The sequence below is a fragment of the Glandiceps talaboti genome, chromosome 17, assembly GCF_964340395.1.
Source record: "Glandiceps talaboti chromosome 17, keGlaTala1.1, whole genome shotgun sequence".
Lineage (NCBI taxonomy): Eukaryota > Metazoa > Hemichordata > Enteropneusta > Spengelidae > Glandiceps > Glandiceps talaboti.
The window spans coordinates 1,985,001-2,006,588 of record NC_135565.1 but is presented as its reverse complement, the minus strand read 5'-3'; the positions used below and the strand labels follow the sequence as shown (position 1 = coordinate 2,006,588).

At 35.4% G+C, this 21,588-nt stretch overlaps 1 protein-coding gene across 2 annotated transcripts in view; it reads right to left on the bottom strand.

The window, feature by feature from the left end:
- LOC144448726 (doublecortin domain-containing protein 1-like) overlaps window positions 1–21,588 on the bottom strand; it is a 138,534-nt gene that overhangs the window by 20,348 nt on the left and 96,598 nt on the right. The window contains exons 29-34 of one of the 2 annotated variants that reach the window (XM_078139033.1): window positions 21,092–21,306; window positions 18,499–18,569; window positions 15,069–15,266; window positions 11,626–11,832; window positions 10,607–10,781; window positions 3,345–3,458 (exon numbers count right to left, since the gene is read on the bottom strand). In XM_078139033.1, the coding sequence (XP_077995159.1) occupies window positions 3,345–3,458; window positions 10,607–10,781; window positions 11,626–11,832; window positions 15,069–15,266; window positions 18,499–18,569; window positions 21,092–21,306 (980 nt within the window). The remainder of the gene's footprint in view (window positions 1–3,344; window positions 3,459–10,606; window positions 10,782–11,625; window positions 11,833–15,068; window positions 15,267–18,498; window positions 18,570–21,091; window positions 21,307–21,588) is intronic. The other variant, XM_078139034.1, reaches the window with a different exon arrangement.

The following is a 21,588-nucleotide window of genomic DNA, read 5'->3' as shown; positions in this document are numbered from 1 at the left end:
AACACTGTCCTAATACCAACTCTGAATGAGATTTGTTCAAGCATGTCTGAGTTATGGCTTTAGACAGGGAAAATTCACAAACAAAATGGCTGCTAGGCGGCCATATTGGATCGTATCATAAAACAAATTGACGTGCATATGTATGCCATAGCATGTTGCCCCTGTACCAAGTTTGAAAAAAATCGGTACAGGCATCTCCAAGAAACGGCTGCGGACGGACGAACGGACGGACGCACGGACACACGGACGCACAGACGGACAGACGGAACCCAATCCATAAGTCCCCGTTCCGGCTTTCGTCCGCGGGGACTAACAATACCTTACTGATACAATTGATACACTTATCAAACAATACCTTACTGATACAATAGATACACTTATCAAACAATACCTTACTGATACAATTGATACACTTATCAAACAATACCTTACTGATACAATAGATACACTTATCAAACAATACCTTACTGACACAATAGATACACTTATCAAACAATAACTTACTGATACAATTGACATTTGTAAAGATAATGTCTATGTATTTTAATTTTAGTAGTCTGTGTATTTTAATTTTAGTAGACCCCCTAACGCTAAACAAATGAAGTTCAGACGCCCTAACTCTAAACGAATGAAGTTATTAAGCTTACTGAGCTTGTACGATATTGTGTGATCATCTCGTACGTAGATATGTGGAGGGAGGCAGTATACTAAACATGTACAAAGTCCATCACAGTACACTAAACATGTACAGAGTCCATCACAGTACACTAAACATGTACAGAGTCCATCACAGTACACTAAACATGTACAAAGTTCATCACAGTACACTAAACATGTACAGAGTCCATCACAGTATACTAAACATGTACACAGTCCATCACAGTACACTAAACATGTACAAAATCCATCACAGTACACTAAACATGTACAAAGTCCATCACAGTACACTAAACATGTACAAAGTCCATCACAGTACACTAAACATGTACAAAGTCCATCACAGTACACTAAACATGTACAAAGTTCATCACAGTATACTAAACATGTACAAAGTCCATCACAGTACACTAAACATGTACAAAATCCATCACAGTACACTAAACATGTACAAAGTCCATCACAGTATACTAAACATGTACAAAGTTCATCACAGTACACTAAACATGTACAAAGTCCATCACAGTACACTAAACATGTACAAAATCCATCACAGTACACTAAACATGTACAAAGTCCATCACAGTATACTAAACATGTACAAAGTCCATCACAGTACACTAAACATGTACAAAGTCCATCACAGTACACTAAACATGTACAAAATCCATCACAGTACACTAAACATGTACAAAGTCCATCACATTACACTTAACATGTACAGAGTCCATCACAGTACACTAAACATGTACAAAGTCCATCACAGTACACTAAACATGTACAAAGTCCATCACAGTACACGAAACATGTACAAAGTCTATCACAGTACACTAAACATGTACAAAGTCCATCACAGTACACTAAACATGTACAAACTCCATCACAGTACACTAAACATGTACAAAGTCCATCACAGTACACTAAACATGTACAAAGTCCATCACAGTACACAAAACATGTACAAAGTCCATCACAGTACACAAAACATGTACAAAGTCCATCACAGTACACTAAACATGTACAGAGTCCATCACAGTACACAAAACATGTACAAAGTCCATCACAGTACACTAAACATGTACAAAGTCCATCACAGTACACTAAACATGTACAAAGTCCATCACAGTACACTAAACATGTACAAAGTCCATCACAGTACACTAAACATGTACAAACTCCATCACAGTACACTAAACATGTACAAAGTCCATTACAGTATACTAAACATGTACGAAGTCCATCACAGTACACAAAACATGTACAAAGTCCATCACAGTACACTAAACATGTACAAAGTCCATCACAGTATACTAAACATGTACAAATGATGAGAGATAGTCCAATGTTTATACACAATAATTATTAATGATAAGAGATAGTCCAATGTTTATACACAATAATTATTAATGATAAGAGATAGTCCAATGTTTATACACAATAATTATTAATGATAAGAGATAGTCCAATGTTTATACACAATAATTATTAATGATAAGAGATAGTCCAATGTTTATACACAATAACTATTAATGATGAGAGATAGTCCAATGTTTATACACAATAATTATTAATGATAAGAGATAGTCCAATGTTTATACACAATAATTATTAATGATGAGAGATAGTCCAATGTTTATACACAATAATTATTAATGATAAGAGATAGTCCAATGTTTATACACAATAATTATTAATGATAAGAGATAGTCCAATGTTTATACACAATAACTATTAATGATGAGAGATAGTCCAATGTTTATACACAATAATTATTAATGATAAGAGATAGTCCAATGTTTATACACAATAACTAGATCCAGGTCTAGGTCATATGTCCTACATGATATGTCACCTTTGTGTCAGGTTTGAAATAAATCGGACATTGCCTGTCTGAGAAATGACATATTATGGATGGACAGACGGACAGAACCCATTGTAATAGCACCCCCTTTGTGGGCTAAATCAACTTGAAACACAAAATATGCCAAGTCCTTGTTTGCATCTCAATATAATAAAGGCCTACCAAAAAAATTGCGTGGTTCTGATTACACTCAATTTTAGAATAGGTGGGGTAGGTGGATTTTTTATTTTATTTTATTATATATTTTTTTCTGTGTGAGTGTCTAGTTCATGTTTTCCATTCTTTTCAAAATGGTCTCTGTGTTGTTTATTTCTTCGTATCATATGTACAGCCATTACAGATTGGAAGAACAGTTTTATTTTATCTTTTTAAGTTGATGTCCGTTTCCGTCCGTTTCCATATCCACTGTTTCTTGTGAAACTTCACAATGCAATTCTATTATTTTTTCTTGAATACGTAAAAAAAGTTTAGGGTTGGCAGTGAAAAGGTAGGTGGGGTCGGGTAACCGGAACCAAACAATTATTTTTTTTAGGCCTAAGATTAATAAATGTGTACAATATTTGTTAGAATAACTTTTTACATTTAGCTTTTTGCAATGTATGGAGTTACAAACACAGGCTTATCCTATAGTAACAATATTTAGGTGAGTATCCTTGTGGAAAGAGACATGTGGATAGACATTTCACAGAGATTTGTATAAATGGGAGCATAGAGTAGTCTTATAGACATAATTTTCAAGGCATGAGTGACGTACATTGTATTTAGACACACATATATTGGAAATACAGACAAGATGAAGTTAAAGAAGCAGCATAGAAAGACATACCAATGATCTTTTCACCATTACTTTCCCCCGTTAGAATTAAATCCCGTAAGCCACTGTTGAGTTGATCCTGGCTACTAGATTTACTAGAGGGAATGCTCTCCTTCATATGTTGACCTATAATATACAGTAGATTAAGAGAACAAAACACAGCCACATAGCAGAGATATACAAGTGTAGATGGCAAGGTAAGGATGGTTATCGAAATCTGAGTGAGTGAGTTAGTGAGTGAGTGAGTGAGTGAATTAGTGCTACGATGAGTACTGTGATGGCAGTAGGATTTACTTATAAGTCATTGCACTTAAACTATCATGGTTTAATCAGAGTCTACATTCAAACCATACTTTAGCATACAGTTTACATTCAAACCATCCTTTAGTATACAGTTTACATTCAAACCATCCTTTAGCATACAGTTTACATTCAAACCATACTTTAGCATACAGTTTACATTCAAACCATACTTTAGCATACAGAGTCTACATTCAAACCATACTTTAGCATACAGTTTACATTCAAACCATCCTTTAGTATACAGTTTACATTCAAACCATCCTTTAGCATACAGTCTACATTCAAACCATACTTTAGCATACAGTTTACATTCAAACCATCCTTTAGTATACAGTTTACATTCAAACCATCCTTTAGCATACAGTTTACATTCAAACCATACTTTAGCATACAGTTTACATTCAAACCATACTTTAGCATACAGAGTCTACATTCAAACCATACTTTAGCATACAGTTTACATTCAAACCATCCTTTAGTATACAGTTTACATTCAAACCATCCTTTAGCATACAGTCTACATTCAAACCATACTTTAGCATACAGTTTACATTCAAACCATCCTTTAGTATACAGTTTACATTCAAACCATCCTTTAGCATACAGTTTACATTCAAACCATACTTTAGTATACAGTTTACATTCAAGCCATACTTTAGTATACAGTTTACATTCAAGCCATACTTTAGTATACAGTTTACATTCAAACCATACTTTAGTATACAGTTTACATTCAAGCCACACTTTAGCATACAGTTTACATTCAAACCATACTTTAGCATACAGTTTACATTCAAACCATACTTTAGCATACAGAGTCTACATTCAAACCATACTTTAGCATACAGTTTACATTCAAACCATCCTTTAGTATACAGTTTACATTCAAACCATACTTTAGTATACAGTTTACATTCAAACCACACTTTAGCATACAGTCTACATTCAAACCATACTTTAGTATACAGTTTACATTCAAACCATCCTTTAGTATACAGTTTACATTCAAACCATACTTTAGTATACAGTCTACATTCAAACCATCCTTTAGTATACAGTCTACATTCAAACCATCCTTTAGCATATAGAGTCTACATTCAAACCATACTTTAGTATACAGAGTCTACATTCAAACCATACTTTAGTATACAGAGTCTACATTCAAACCATCCTTTAGCATATAGAGTCTACATTCAAACCATACTTTAGTATATAAAGTCTACATTCAAACCATACTTTAGTATACAAAGTCTACATTCAAACCATACTTTAGTATACAGAGTCTACATTCAAACCATACTTTAGTATACAGAGTCTACATTCAAACCATCCTTTAGCATATAGAGTCTACATTCAAACCATCCTTTAGTATACAAAGTCTACATTCAAACCATACTTTAGTATACAGAGTCTACATTCAAACCATACTTTAGTATACAGAGTCTACATTCAAACCATCCTTTAGTATACAGAGTCTACATTCAAACCATACTTTAGCATATAGAGTCTACATTCAAACCATACTTTAGTATACAGTCTACATTCAAACCATACTTTAGTATACAGTCTACATTCAAACCATCCTTTAGCATACAAAGTTTACATTCAAACCATCCTTTAGCATACAAAGTCTACATTCAAACCATCCTTTAGCATACAAAGTCTACATTCAAACCATACTTTAGTATATAGAGTCTACATTCAAACCATCCTTTAGCATACAAAGTCCACATTCAAACCATACTTTAGTATATAGAGTCTACATTCAAACCATCCTTTAGCATACAAAGTCTACATTCAAACCATACTTTAGCATATAGAGTCTACATTCAAACCATCCTTTAGCATACAAAGTCTACATTCAAGCCATACTTTAGTATACAGTTTACATTCAAACCATACTTTAGCATACAGTCTACATTCAAACCATCCTTTAGTATACAGAGTCTACATTCAAACCATCCTTTAGTATACAAAGTCTACATTCAAACCATCCTTTAGTATACAAAGTCTACATTCAAACCATCCTTTAGTATACAAAGTCTACATTCAAACCATACTTTAGTATACAAAGTCTACATTCAAACCATCCTTTAGTATACAAAGTCTACATTCAAACCATCCTTTAGTATACAGTTTACATTCAAACCATCCTTTAGCATATAGAGTCTACATTCAAACCATACTTTAGTATACAAAGTCTACATTCAAACCATCCTTTAGTATACAAAGTCTACATTCAAACCATCCTTTAGTATACAAAGTCTACATTCAAACCATACTTTAGTATACAAAGTCTACATTCAAACCATCCTTTAGTATACAAAGTCTACATTCAAACCATCCTTTAGTATACAGTTTACATTCAAACCATCCTTTAGCATACAGAGTCTACATTCAAACCATCCTTTAGTATACAGAGTCTACATTCAAACCATCCTTTAGTATACAAAGTCTACATTCAAACCATCCTTTAGTATACAAAGTCTACATTCAAACCATACTTTAGTATACAAAGTCTACATTCAAACCATCCTTTAGTATACAGTTTACATTCAAACCATCCTTTAGCATACAGTTTACATTCAAACCATCCTTTAGCATATAGAGTCTACATTCAAACCATCCTTTAGTATACAGTTTACATTCAAACCATCCTTTAGCATACAGTCTACATTCAAACCATCCTTTAGCATATAGAGTCTACATTCAAACCATCCTTTAGCATACAGAGTCTACATTCAAACCATCCTTTAGCATATAGAGTCTACATTCAAACCATCCTTTAGCATACAGAGTCTACATTCAAACCATACTTTAGCATAGAGTTTACATTCAAACCATCCTTTAGTATACAGTTTACATTCAAACCATCCTTTAGTATACAGAGTCTACATTCAAACCATCCTTTAGTATACAAAGTCTACATTCAAACCATCCTTTAGTATACAAAGTCTACATTCAAACCATACTTTAGTATACAAAGTCTACATTCAAACCATCCTTTAGTATACAGTTTACATTCAAACCATCCTTTAGTATACAGAGTCTACATTCAAACCATCCTTTAGCATATAGAGTCTACATTCAAACCATCCTTTAGCATATAGAGTCTACATTCAAACCATCCTTTAGCATACAGAGTCTACATTCAAACCATACTTTAGCATAGAGTTTACATTCAAACCATCCTTTAGTATACAATTTACATTCAAGCCATACTTTAGCATACAGAGTCTACATTCAAACCATCCTTTAGCATACAGTTTACATTCAAACCATACTTTAGTATACAAAGTCTACATTCAAACCATACTTTAGCATACAGTTTACATTCAAACCATCCTTTAGCATACAGTTTACATTCAAACCATCCTTTAGTATACAGTTTACATTCAAACCATCCTTTAGCATACAGTTTACATTCAAACCACACTTTAGCATATACAGTCTACATTCAAACCATCCTTTAGTATACAGTTTACATTCAAACCACACTTTAGCATATACAGTCTACATTCAAACCATCCTTTAGCATACAGTTTACATTCAAACCATACTTTAGCATATAGAGTCTACATTCAAACCATACTTTAGTATACAGAGTCTACATTCAAACCATCCTTTAGTATACAGTTTACATTCAAACCATCCTTTAGCATACAGTTTACATTCAAACCATACTTTAGCATACAGTTTACATTCAAACCATACTTTAGTATACAGAGTCTACATTCAAACCATCCTTTAGCATACAGTTTACATTCAAACCATACTTTAGTATACAGAGTCTACATTCAAACCATCCTTTAGCATACAGTTTACATTCAAACCATCCTTTAGTATACAGTCTACATTCAAACCATCCTTTAGCATACAGTCTACATTCAAACCATCCTTTAGCATACAGTTTACATTCAAACCATACTTTAGCATATAGAGTCTACATTCAAACCATCCTTTAGCATATAGAGTTTACATTCAAACCATACTTTAGCATACAGTTTACATTCAAACCATACTTTAGTATACAGTTTACATTCAAACCATCCTTTAGCATACAGAGTCTACATTCAAACCATCCTTTAGTATACAGTTTACATTCAAACCATACTTTAGCATACAGTTTACATTCAAACCATACTTTAGCATATACAGTCTACATTCAAACCATACTTTAGTATACAGTCTACATTCAAACCATACTTTAGCATATACAGTCTACATTCAAACCATACTTTAGTATACAGTCTACATTCAAACCATCCTTTAGCATATAGAGTCTACATTCAAACCATCCTTTAGCATATACAGTCTACATTCAAACCATCCTTTAGCATATAGAGTCTACATTCAAACCATACTTTAGCATACAGTTTACATTCAAACCATCCTTTAGTATACAAAGTCTACATTCAAACCATCCTTTAGCATACAGTCTACATTCAAACCATACTTTAGTATACAGTTTACATTCAAACCATCCTTTAGTATACAAAGTCTACATTCAAACCATACTTTAGCATACAGTTTACATTCAAACCATCCTTTAGCATACAGTTTACATTCAAACCATACTTTAGCATACAGTTTACATTCAAACCACACTTTAGTATACAGTTTACATTCAAACCATCCTTTAGTATACAGTTTACATTCAAACCATACTTTAGTATACAGTTTACATTCAAACCACACTTTAGTATACAGTTTACATTCAAACCATCCTTTAGTATACAGTTTACATTCAAACCATACTTTAGTATACAGTTTACATTCAAACCACACTTTAGCATACAGTTTACATTCAAACCATACTTTAGCATACAGTCTACATTCAAACCATGCTTTAGCATATATACCTCCAAAATTAAGAATTATTACAATAATTTCACACATGTAACTCAAATAAATATACTTATTCAGTTTCACTCAGTCATTTTGAAAATATTGGATGCATTATCACCAATTCAGGATAAATTTAGAGGTAAAAACAATTAAATAGCATTGCCTAGACTGTCATCACTTCTATTAAGTTACAAACATTTACTTATGGAGCACTGTTGAACAAGACAAGACTTGTACACATTTGATTTTTTAATAGATTACTATGGTTACAAAACAGTTATGCAGAAATAGCTTGTATCTGATAATATGAGGGTAGACACTTGAATTGAATCTCTATGTATTACAGTTTTTGAGTTATGCAGAAATAGCTTGTATCTGATAATATGGGAGTAGACACTTGAGTTGCATCTCTATGTATTACAGTTTTTGAGTTATGCAGAAAACATTGATTTTTTAATTACCAATATGGCCGACACCCAGTCAAATTTGCATATATAAAAAAACAGAGACATGTGATTATGTCCCATATGACGTGTTACATTTGTGCCAGGTTTGAAAGAAATTGGATATGATATTGTATGTCTGAGAAATGATTAAAATATTGATTTTAATTACAAATACGGACACGATGTGGTCAAATTTGTACATATCAAAAATACCTGAACTAGACACTCACACATGAAAAAAATAAAATAAAATAAAAAATTTACCTACCCCCACCTATTAAAAAATTGAGCGTAATCGGAACCACACAATTTTTTTTATTAGGCCTAAGGTGCAATGATCTGATTTGAACAATTTCCAAACTAGACACCACAAGTAATGTCCCCACCAAATATCAAGGCAATTGGTCTTGCTGTTTTTGAGTTTAGTCATCCACACACACACACACACACACACACACACACACACACACACATATATACATACATATACACAGATAGACACAGACAGACAGACAGGCAGACAGACAGACATCACACAGTGCATATAGCACTACAGAACCTTATCAGTTCAGTTGTGCTAAAACTCAAATATACAGAATAGTTTCTGCTTCTGATGTTAAGAACGATTGTTGTTATGGTGATACTTGTTAACTGTTTGTACTTGATAAAATGCTAGACTTTGGCTGGAAAACTGATGTTTACTATTGACATAGGATTGGGTGGTTGGTCTCATAAATCACCATTGAAAGGCTAACATCGTGGTCAGTTTGACACCTATTAGAATATACTGATATTTGATTGGCTGCAACTCAGTCTGGTTGCTTATGTGGGATACTGAGTAGATTAGTCTTATAGGGCACAAAAACACAACGTATATTACAATATAACATTTGTCATGCGATCATTTTGCTTTGAACAATTTCCCAACTAGACATCAAAAGGAATATCCCAACCAAATATCAACACAATTGGCCCAGTATTTTTGAGTTTAAGTCGTAAACACACACACACACACACACACACACACACACACACACACACACACACACACACACACACACACACACACACACACACCCACATACACACTCACCCAGACAGACAGACTGATACTACACCATGCCTATAGCACTCTTGAACCTCTTATTGGTTCACTTGTGCTAAAAAATAAAGTGACATACATATGTCCCATATCATATGTCACCTTTGTGCCAGGTTTGAAAGAAATCAGATATTGCATGTCTGAGAAATGATGTATTACAGACAGATTACAAACTGAACCCATCGTAAAACTTAAAAGCCCCCGCCTTCATGGGCTAAAAATACAGACACATGAACACGGATACAGAAACAGATACACATGAAAACCACCGAAGACAAATGAACACACTGATGTAAGTTTCTTCAGTAGAAATGTTACACATAGAGATAAAGACTGCAAACCAAGTTTTCTTCTTTTAATGACAGATACGTTAAGTGTAATTCAGAATCAAGGTGACAGCAAAGAAAGACTTGTCATAGATATACATATACTGCTACAAATCAAGAAAGCTAAGTGATGCACATAGTTTTGGTGCTGTCTGGCTTGGGCTGGGTCAAAGGTTAAGTTTAAAGTAGAAAAGAGGCAGAGCCAGGAATGGAATGGAGATATGAAGACAAATATTGTAAATGATTTACCTTCATCTTGGGTTTTCATCTGTTCTGTTTTGGTTTGTTTTTTAGATAATTTCATGTAATTTTCTACAGCCCACTGTATTAAATCATCTTTGGATAGGATGAGATTCCCATCTTCTGTGTATAGCCGTCTAGCAGCAGAGTTTAACCCCAGTCTATGAGTACACTGGTCTAGTAACTACATAGTTTTTAAAAAACACAAAACAACAACTTAGATCATATAATTTTAACAATGTCTTCCGTTGGGAATGTATACATGATGGTCAAATGGTTAGAGTGGCCAGTTTGGAAGCTGTAGGTTGCAGGTTTGTGCCTTGTCACTGCACTTTGTTTCTGATGGCTAAAGTCCTTGGGCAAGATTTGAACCAATATTGTGCCTCAGTCAACCCAGCTGTATAATTGGGGATCTGGTAGGATGGAGGTTGCAATGTGAATGCTTTAATCCTATGCCCTTATACAGGCTGCAATGGATTGTATGCTCCCCAGGGAGTTGAGGAAGTATAAGGCTTTTGTGCCACTATAGATCTGTGCCAGGGGTAATAACTGTAAAGTGCTTTGAGCACAAAGAGGGAAAATGCTATAATATAATAAAACCAAATTTATATAATATTATATTATATACATAATGTACATTATCAATATCTTTATACATTATATTTATAGAATGATGAACAATGAGTGGACATGTGAAAGATTGGATGAATGACTGGACAGTGTAATCAAATTAATAACACATGCACTCGTGCAATATCACAATTTAATGCCTCTCCATGGCCTGCCAATCTTTACCAAAATTTTGAAGATGCCCAAGCCGAGGGCAAAGAGTGCCAGGCATTAAATTGTGATATTGCCCTTGCTGGCATGTGTTATTATTTAAATAATGTAGACCTTTAGTTTACATGCATGGTTCAAAGGTCAAATGTAGGAATACTAAATTCCTGTTGTACAATAATTACACATTTATTAGTTATATTGATTCTCCCATACACAATAAGTTAATTAATATTACATTGTGTACTTACGCCAGTGATACTAGAACCATAGATTAGTTCACCAGGATGCCGTCTTCCCTCACCATTTTTGTGTGCCAAGATTCTTACAGATATGACCTGTTGATATGCACCGATCTCCTTAGCAATAGTCCTAGCGTTAGTCACCGTTCTTAACCTAGTCAACTCCTCTTCCCATATTCTAAGCGTATTCTCAGCTTCAAAAGTGGACAGGTCAAGCTAGTTTGAAAGAGAGCACATATCAATTAGGATGGTATCCTGCCTCCAGTCATGTGTTGTCATGGTGATAACATCTTTTGATTAAATGTTGTCACCCCTCCTTGCCATGTGTTGTATTAGTGATGAATTATTTAAGTGAAGCGTTGCCATTCCTTCTTTTTTTTGAATGTTTATTCATTTGCCTACTAATTACTGTCACAGTGGTTACTTTTGTAATATGAAACACTAATTGGCTGTTGCTATGGGTGTGGGCGTGTTGCTAGGCATATTTGCAGACATTTCTTGAATGTTTACTTACTTACCTACCAGATAATGTTATTTTGGCAAATTATATTGACATTTGTTTGTTACTGAGGGCGTGGTCATGGTCGCGTGTCAACATTTTAAACAACATCTAGAGAATAACATGTCTGGAAACATCTTACCATGTTTTCATCCAAATCACACACCTGTGATAACTCATTTTGCTTTGAACAATTTCCCAACTTTACTAGACACCAAAGGGAACATTGCCACCAAATATCAAAACAATTGGCCCAGCGTACACACATACAGAGAGAGAAGAGAGAGAGAGAGAGAGAGAGAGAGAGAGAGAGAGAGAGAGAGAGAGAGAGAGAGAGACAGAGACAGAGACAGAGAGACACAGAGACAGAGAGACACAGAGAGAGAGAGAGAGAGAGAGAGAGAGAGAGAGAGAGAGAGAGAGAGAGAGAGAGAGAGAGAGAGAGAGAGAGAGAGAGAGAGAGAGAGAGAGAGAGAGAGAGAGAGAGAGAGAGAGAGAGAGAGAGAGAGAGAGAGAGAGAAGGAGATGGCTTGGATGGGACAAGGGGTCAAAGTTGATATGTTACAGTATCACAAATTCCTCAACAATTCTCAGGCTAACTAATACAAGCGACCTATCGGTCAGAATAGCTCCGCTGTTTTTTTTTTTAATTTAATTTTTTATTTTGGTGACATGTAGAAGTGGTTCAGGTCTTCACTATGCAGTTTTGTTTTAGCGATGCAATAAAGTGGTTAGTGGTTTCATATGATGTCTCACTATAAAACACATTTTACACAGAAGTTGGTAATGTATTGTAATTTTATACCATAGTCACCATTTTATAACAAAAATCTACTGTTATGAAAAATTGCACAAAATCTCAGAAAAAAATGACTGGGAAATGCACACAAGAAAAAGAAAAAAAGAGGATTTTGAGGTTGGCTATAAATAATTCCAGTGTCTTACAGCTGTAACCCTGGAAAATTTTAATGATGAATGAAATAAACTAGGGATCTAAAATAATTTTGAGGCAATTTGAATTTCAATTTTCTAACAAATTTACAAAGTCAACAACATTCAACTTGTACTAGTTGTGGTAGATATATATAGGGAAGAAATGTATTAATCGCCATCTTAGTTTCCGTACGGCGACAATCTCAAGTACCCGGAAGAGAGTCATTCTCAGCCATACGTTACAGTGGTAACACTCGTTCATGTTCAGTTACCTTTCACAAAGAAAACACAACGAAATGGTTGAAATGATCTTTTTTTTTTATTTCTTTTCATCACAACAACAAAATCTGCGTGATTGATCAAAAGTGTTGTAAACTAAACCAGAAAGAATTATCGGACTGGCTAAACTTCCCGATGAACTGGAGTAAGGTCCTACTACTTCCAAGTAAGCCTCGATAGTACTATAGTACGTGAGAAAATCGTCTCAAACTAGCGATACAACTTTCAAAATATAACTTGACATGTCTTCATTTGTTAGAGTTATACAATTCAAGACGGGTTTTCACTCGAAAACAACAATTCTGTGAATAATGACACTCTGAACGCAGCGATTTCTCGGACGATGTTACCACTGTAACGTATGGCTGACAACGACTTGCTTCCGGGTTAGTCCCTCGTGCATACGGGTGGATTGTCGGCGATTAATACATACATCGTCTGATATTTTAATTCACAGTGTTTCTTGTGACCGGCGCCTGTCAGCAGACTCTGCCATTTTTTTCATCATTCCATTGTATTTAAACCTTGTACTTGACATTTCGCAATATTTATAATTCTCAACAAAATACCTCAACATGCCTCACTTCGCTCGTACTCAAAGCAGCCCCGCGCGGTATGATCACTGACACTGATGACATGATGAGAGAGAACCTTTTCGGATTTACATGTAAAACAGGGAAAGATACGCAAAACATAATGCAAAGTCTGAAGCCAAATTAAAGTTGTAATTATTTTAATTATTTTTACTTGCCAAATATTTGCATTTTGGAAAGGCAAGACACGTTCATGTCGTTTAACTCTACATGTGAACTGTCGGCCATAACTTCAACCGCATGTCTGGCATGCCCTTCCTTACGCAAGTTGTCTGAATTCTGGTTCACTGTCATTCCAAATTGCACGACAATATAGAATTAACCACAAGTTACATGTTATCTGAAAACATCACACTTTTATAGTGGGTCTGAAGTGTGATTTTAGTGAGTACCAAGAACGTCCTGTGTTAATACTCAAGATACTTGCTGTGGAAAATCGCTCGGTCAAATGAGGTCACCTTCAGCTTCTGGTCGAATCAGGATAGAGTATGCAAATGAGGATGTTGCCGACTGATTTGAAGTTTACAACCCTGTTTCGAACAAACGCTTGTCATTTGGGCGCCCAATGCGTAGAATTATGACTATAGCACATATTACATTGCTTGTTTGACGTCAATAGTGTCTTTTGAAAAGTGGCAGTTTACTTAAAGTCTCGTCGACTGATTTCCAATATGGCGTCGGTCATTATGCTCATTAACATATTCATTTTTTTTTCAAATTACAAAAAAAAAATCATAAAAAATAAAAATGAGGATGTGCTGACTTGAAATTAACAAATCTGAGTAAGCTACCCCCTGCGCATCAACACGCCAGATATCAAAGCAATCTAATAAGAGGTTTTCAAGGAGTTGATGAAAATGACATTTTATGACAAAAAATCATAAAAAATTGAAAATGGCACAGATCAACTTGGCATGAACAAATCTGAATAGCCTCCCCCCAGGGAACATGCACACCAAATATCGAAGAATTCCGACTTTCACTTCCGGAGTAGATAGTAAAAATATAAAAGTTTGACGGACACCTATGATTCACTCTACTCTCTATACCTCAATACCCACCTATACCTAAAGCTACGCTTTCAGCTTTCGCTGACAGCGGAGCTAAAAAAGGGTGGTATTTGTGAGACACCTTACAGTTTACTATACCTTTCCATTGAGACAGTGAAAGCTTCCCTGGACATTTCTGAGTCCTCGTTCCTTGGCTGTACCCATTGCACATGAGAATTCCACCTGTACATCCAATTTTTCTAACTTCTGATAACCTCTCATTGCCTTGGCACAGGCTACACAAAAGAGTGTGGCCTCAGTGTCTCTAGTAGCATTTGGAAGATTCATAATGTATCCCTGGTTGTAATAAAAATACATGTAGATATTTCATTTTAAAGTCACTGTATCCTGGTTGTAATAAAAATGCATGATTGTAGATATTTCATTTCAAAGCCATTGGTATACTTGGAATTGGACAAACACAAAGACAAATAAGGTAGAATTGTTAATTGAAACTGTACAGCAGTTTGAAACTGTACAGCAGTTTGAAATTTGTGATCATTGGCTTGTACAAAATGAACACTGCGCTGCCAAGCTTATTACATCAAGCCCCGCCCAAACAGAATTTATTCTTTCTTTCTGGACGAGTTGGTCGGGTACAAGTGTGTAACCTCAGGTTTTATGCCTGTGATAGCACTGACGTATTTCTAAGAAGAATTCTCTGTGGTGCACCACTTGATTATACAATCAAAATAAGTGTATTCTCCCCCCCCCCTCCCCCCACAGAAAGAAACAGAACCTAGTGCAATTGAATGTCATATCAGCGTTAGAGCTACCAATTCAAAATATACAATTTCTCAATGTAGGGCTACCATATTTGATAACTTCTGTGAATCACCTTCTTGAACAAACTTATAACTGCTCTTCCCAAGACACAGACACAAGAAATTTCTATTCAATTGGCCCAGTAGTTTAGGAGAAGCAGATTTTTAAACCATTTTTACTAAAAAGTCTATTTTTAGACCTAATTTGCATAAAAATAGCACCAATGGTGTTGTAGGACAACTGTATTTGCTGTTGCTATGGGCTTGGTCTTGTTGCTAGGCATATTTGCATACATTTGTTTGAATCTGTATTCACTTACCTACCCATCCCAGGCCTGTTGTTATCTTTGTAATATGCATCATCATTTCACTGTTGCTAAGGGCATGGTGATGGTTGCTAGGGCCAATTGTATCAAAGAAATTCAACACTAGCTCCAGAAACATCCCCACCAAATTCAACCCATTCACCATGCAATTCAAGATGTAAGTTTTTGACCAAATTTGACATTTTTAGACCTAATTAGCATACCGTTAATGGGATTATCACATTGTGAATAGTTTCATCTATACATGCCCAGATGCACCCCCATTCAATTCTTGCCCAATCTGCTCAGTAGTTTTGGAATTATAGATTTTTCATCAGAAAGACACATTTTTAGACCTAATTTCTATATCACTAATGGGATCATCATGTTACGAACAATTCTTGACCTGAACACCACTGAAAATGTTCCCATCAAATTTCAAATGAATCTGCTAAGTTATTTTAGAAAAATAGATTTTTGACCAAAAAGACACATTTTTAGCCCTAATTTGCATATCACTGATTCGATCATTATGTCATGAACAATTCTTAATATAAACACCCTGAAGAACGTTTCAACTAAATTTCAGTCTAATCTGTTCCTTAATTTTGGAATTAAACATTCATTTTTGCTCAAAAAGACATATTTTAATACCTAATTTGCATATCACTGATGGAATCATCATGTCATGAACAATTCTTAATCCAAACACCTCTAAGAATGTTCCCATCAAATTTCAGATCAATCTGCCAAATAGTTTTTGAATTAATTTTTTTTTACCAAAACTCATTTTTTTTTACACAAATCACACACCAGTGGTAAGATCATTTTGATTTGAACATTTTCCAAACAAGACACCCAAGATAATATACCCACCAAATATGGCAATCAGTCCAGTGGTTTTTGACTTTAAGTTGTTTACACACACACATCCACACACACACACACACACACACACACACACACACACACACACACACACACACACACACACACACACACACACACACACACACACACACACGCACGCACGCACGCACGCACACACACACACACACACACACACACACACACATACATACAGATAGACATACTCTTTGCCATGCCTATAGCACTACTGAACCTAAAAAGTTCAATAGTGCTAAAAATGACCCAATCAACTTATCTTGAACAAACTTATATCTGCTCATCAAATGACACCTACACACCAGATTTCAGGTCAATTGGCCATGCAGTTTTAAAGGAGAAGATGAATGCAGTAAAATTAACAGAGGACAACAGAAAATCAATATAACCCTTAAGCTCAGCACAGCTTTTACTGACAGTGGAGCTAAAAAGTTCATGGACAAACAATGGACAACAGATGCTGACGGAGAATCAACCTAACCCGTAAGTTCCACTCAGCTGTCACTGACAGCAGAGTTAAAAATACAAAATAAATAGCCATTTGTGATTGATCCATATAGTCACTATAAAGACTATAACTAACCATAGATAAATAATACTTATCTACTATATACACATGACATGCCTTGATGGAAGATAATACTCCCCAACTGGTGTGTTGTATGCTAAAGTTATTGTGCAAAGATAGACTCCCCAACTGGTGTGTTGTATACTAAAGTTATTGTGCAAAGATAGACTCCCCAACTGGTGTGTTGTATGCTAAAGTTATTGTGCAAAGATAGACTCCCCAACTGGTGTGTTGTATGCTAAAGTTATTGTGCAAAGATAGACTCCCCAACTGGTGTGTTGTATGCTAAAGTTATTGTGCAAAGATAGACTCCCCAACTGGTGTGTTGTATACTAAAGTTATTGTGCAAAGATAGACTCCCCAACTGGTGTGTTGTATGCTAAAGTTATTGTGCAAAGATAGACTCCCCAACTGGTGTGTTGTATACTAAAGTTATTGTGCAAAGATAGACTCCCCAACTGGTGTGTTGTATACTAAAGTTATTGTGCAAAGATAGACTCCCCAACTGGTGTGTTGTATACTAAAGTTATTGTGCAAAGATAGACTCCCCAACTGGTGTGTTGTATACTAAAGTTATTGTGCAAAGATAGACTCCCCAACTGGTGTGTTGTATACTAAAGTTAGTGTGCAAAGATAGACTCCCCAACTGGTGTGTTGTATACTAAAGTTATTGTGCAAAGATAGACTCCCCAACTGGTGTGTTGTATGCTAAAGTTATTGTGCAAAGATAGACTCCCCAACTGGTGTGTTGTATACTAAAGTTATTGTGCAAAGATAGACTCCCCAACTGGTGTGTTGTATACTAAAGTTATTGTGCAAAGATAGACTCCCCAACTGGTGTGTTGTATACTAAAGTTATTGTGCAAAGATAGACTCCCCAACTGGTGTGTTGTATACTAAAGTTATTGTGCAAATTTGAATGTCTCTGGATATAAAGCTTCATAATTCATAATAGATAGAGGTTAATGTCAAAGGTTATTACTTACAGGTTGTTCAGCTGATGAGTGTCCTAGTACTGCATGGGTACATACATTGGCTTTATTGGCTGATGTCACCTCTAAACAAAGACAATTACAAACAACAATTAGTACAACAACAACAACAACAACAACAACAACAACAACAACAACAACAACAAACCAGATTTCAACTGAATGCCTTCCTGAAGGGCAAAGAGTCCCTAGAGTTTTATTCATACAAACAATAATTGTTGAAAATCCTTAGCTATAGCAATCACACATGATGAGACATTGGTACATTGTTGTCAAATGAATTGAAAAGTGAAGTTTGCATATGGAAGATATTGCCTAATTACTAAAAATAATTAATTATGCAAAAGCATAATTTATAAATTGCTTTATAGGACACATGCAATTTGGTATCATCAACATGCACTTGTGAACAAATAATATTGAATATGAAGATTGCATTCTCAAATCCTTTATTAGTAGTAATCATTTCTCCTCTAAATATCCTACATCACTACATTTCACTATTTTAAAATCATAAAGTGTAAGGGCTAATATTATATACATATATAGACCATCATATTCCCAGGGTGTGACGTCAAAGTATAGTAGTATGAAATCCATACATTTCATATTACTATACTTTGACGTCACACTATAGTAATATGGTGGGAACTAATTATTTGTAAACATCGTCAACCTGTACAGTTACGATGCTGATGATGTTGTTTGAAAATATGGTTTCCTTGCTATTCGTGGATTGCCGAACATCGACCATCATCATCATCAGTGTAAACAGTGAACAAATACACCTCTTTTGGACACATCTATCGCCTTTCATAACATCTGAGCGCTGTAGCCCCATCACTTCATAAAATTAATACGCGTTCAGCGTAAGTTTGAGAATATTTTAGTTTATTATATCCTTATAATAGATAAAAATAGTGGGTCTATGTATATAATAAATAAATAATCTCCCGGTATTTCTCATTTGTCTTGGAATCATGATTCCCCTATACGGCCGACATGAGGGGAATCATTTGTCCTCGATGATGATCAATGGTTGGACCTGTAAGACTAACACTGACATTAGTGGACCAATGGTTGGACCTGTAAGACTAACACTTACATTAGTGGACCAATGGTTGGACCTGTAAGACTAACACTTACATTAGTGGATCAATGGTTGGACCTGTAAGACTAACACTTACATTAGTGGATCAATGGTTGGACCTGTAAGACTAACACTGACATTAGTGGACCAATGGTTGGACCTGTAAGACTAACACTTACATTAGTGGACCAATGGTTGGACCTGTAAGACTAACACTTACATTAGTGGACCAATGGTTGGACCTGTAAGACTAACACTTACATTAGTGGATCAATGGTTGGACCTGTAAGACTAACACTTACATTAGTGGACCAATGGTTGGACCTGTAAGACTAACACTTACATTAGTGGACCAATGGTTGGACCTGTAAGACTAACACTGACATTAGTGGACCAATGGTTGGACCTGTAAGACTAACACTGACATTAGTGGACCAATGGTTGGATCTGTAAGACTAACACTTACATTAGTGGACCAATGGTTGGACCTGTAATACTAACACTTACATTAGTGGACCAATGGTTGGACCTGTAAGACTAACACTTACATTAGTGGACCAATGGTTGGACCTGTAAGACTAACACTGACATTAGTGGACCAATGGTTGGACCTGTAAGACTAACACTGACATTAGTGGACCAATGGTTGGATCTGTAAGACTAACACTTACATTAGTGGACCAATGGTTGGACCTGTAATACTAACACTTACATTAGTGGACCAATGGTTGGACCTGTAAGACTAACACTTACATTAGTGGACCAATGGTTGGACCTGTAAGACTAACACTGACATTAGTGGACCAATGGTTGGACCTGTAAGACTAACACTGACATTAGTGGATCAATGGTTGGCTCTGTAAGACTAACACTTACATTAGTGGACCAATGGTTGGCTCTGTAAGACTAACACTTACATTAGTGGACCAATGGTTGGACCTGTAAGACTAACACTTACATTAGTGGACCAATGGTTGGACCTGTAAGACTAACACTTACATTAGTGGACCAATGGTTGGACCTGTAAGACTAACACTTACATTAGTGGACCAATGGTTGGACCTGTAAGACTAACACTGACATTAGTGGACCAATGGTTGGACCTGTAAGACTAACACTTACATTAGTGGACCAATGGTTGGACCTGTAAGACTAACACTTACATTAGTGGACAAATGGTTGAACCTGTAAGACTAACACTTACATTAGTGGATCAATGGTTGGACCTGTAAGACTAACACTGACATTAGTGGACCAATGGTTGGACCTGTAAGACTAACACTTACATTAGTGGACCAATGGTTGGACCTGTAAGACTAACACTTACATTAGTGGATCAATGGTTGGACCTGTAAGACTAACACTTACATTAGTGGATCAATGGTTGGACCTGTAAGACTAACACTTAAAAGGATGAAGGCATATTGAATGTCTACACATACTTTGTAAGAATTATCTATATTTCTGCTGTGATGAATTTAATGTTAGAGATCTCACCTTTATCAACAGTATCAGTGGAGAATGCATCAATAAAGCCTGTGGTAGTATCAAACTTCCACTTATGATTGGCACCACCTAATTTGGTGGTTCTGTGTATTTGTAGAGTAACTGGTTGGCCTTCATATGTACTTGGTATAGTGCTATCACCTGTCTTGTAGAATGGCATACTTACACCAAGTACAATGTCATAGTTATTCTTTGAGTGTAAGCACCTACAAAATGAAATATAATAGTACACATTACTGACTAGTTCATACATATTAATTAAGTCTTTGAGAGTGAGAGTGTTTGTGTCTGACTGCAGGCCATTCAAGTAGAGTTCAATCTTACTATGGTGATAGTAAGACCAACATACACCATAATATGATTTTTCATAAAATGTCTGGCAATGAGAATTTTTAAACTATAGCCGTTTACTTCATACACTGCATTTTCCAAGAGTTTCCAGGTGTAAATAAAAGTTTTCTGGGTGATACTGATAAATTGCACCTTGA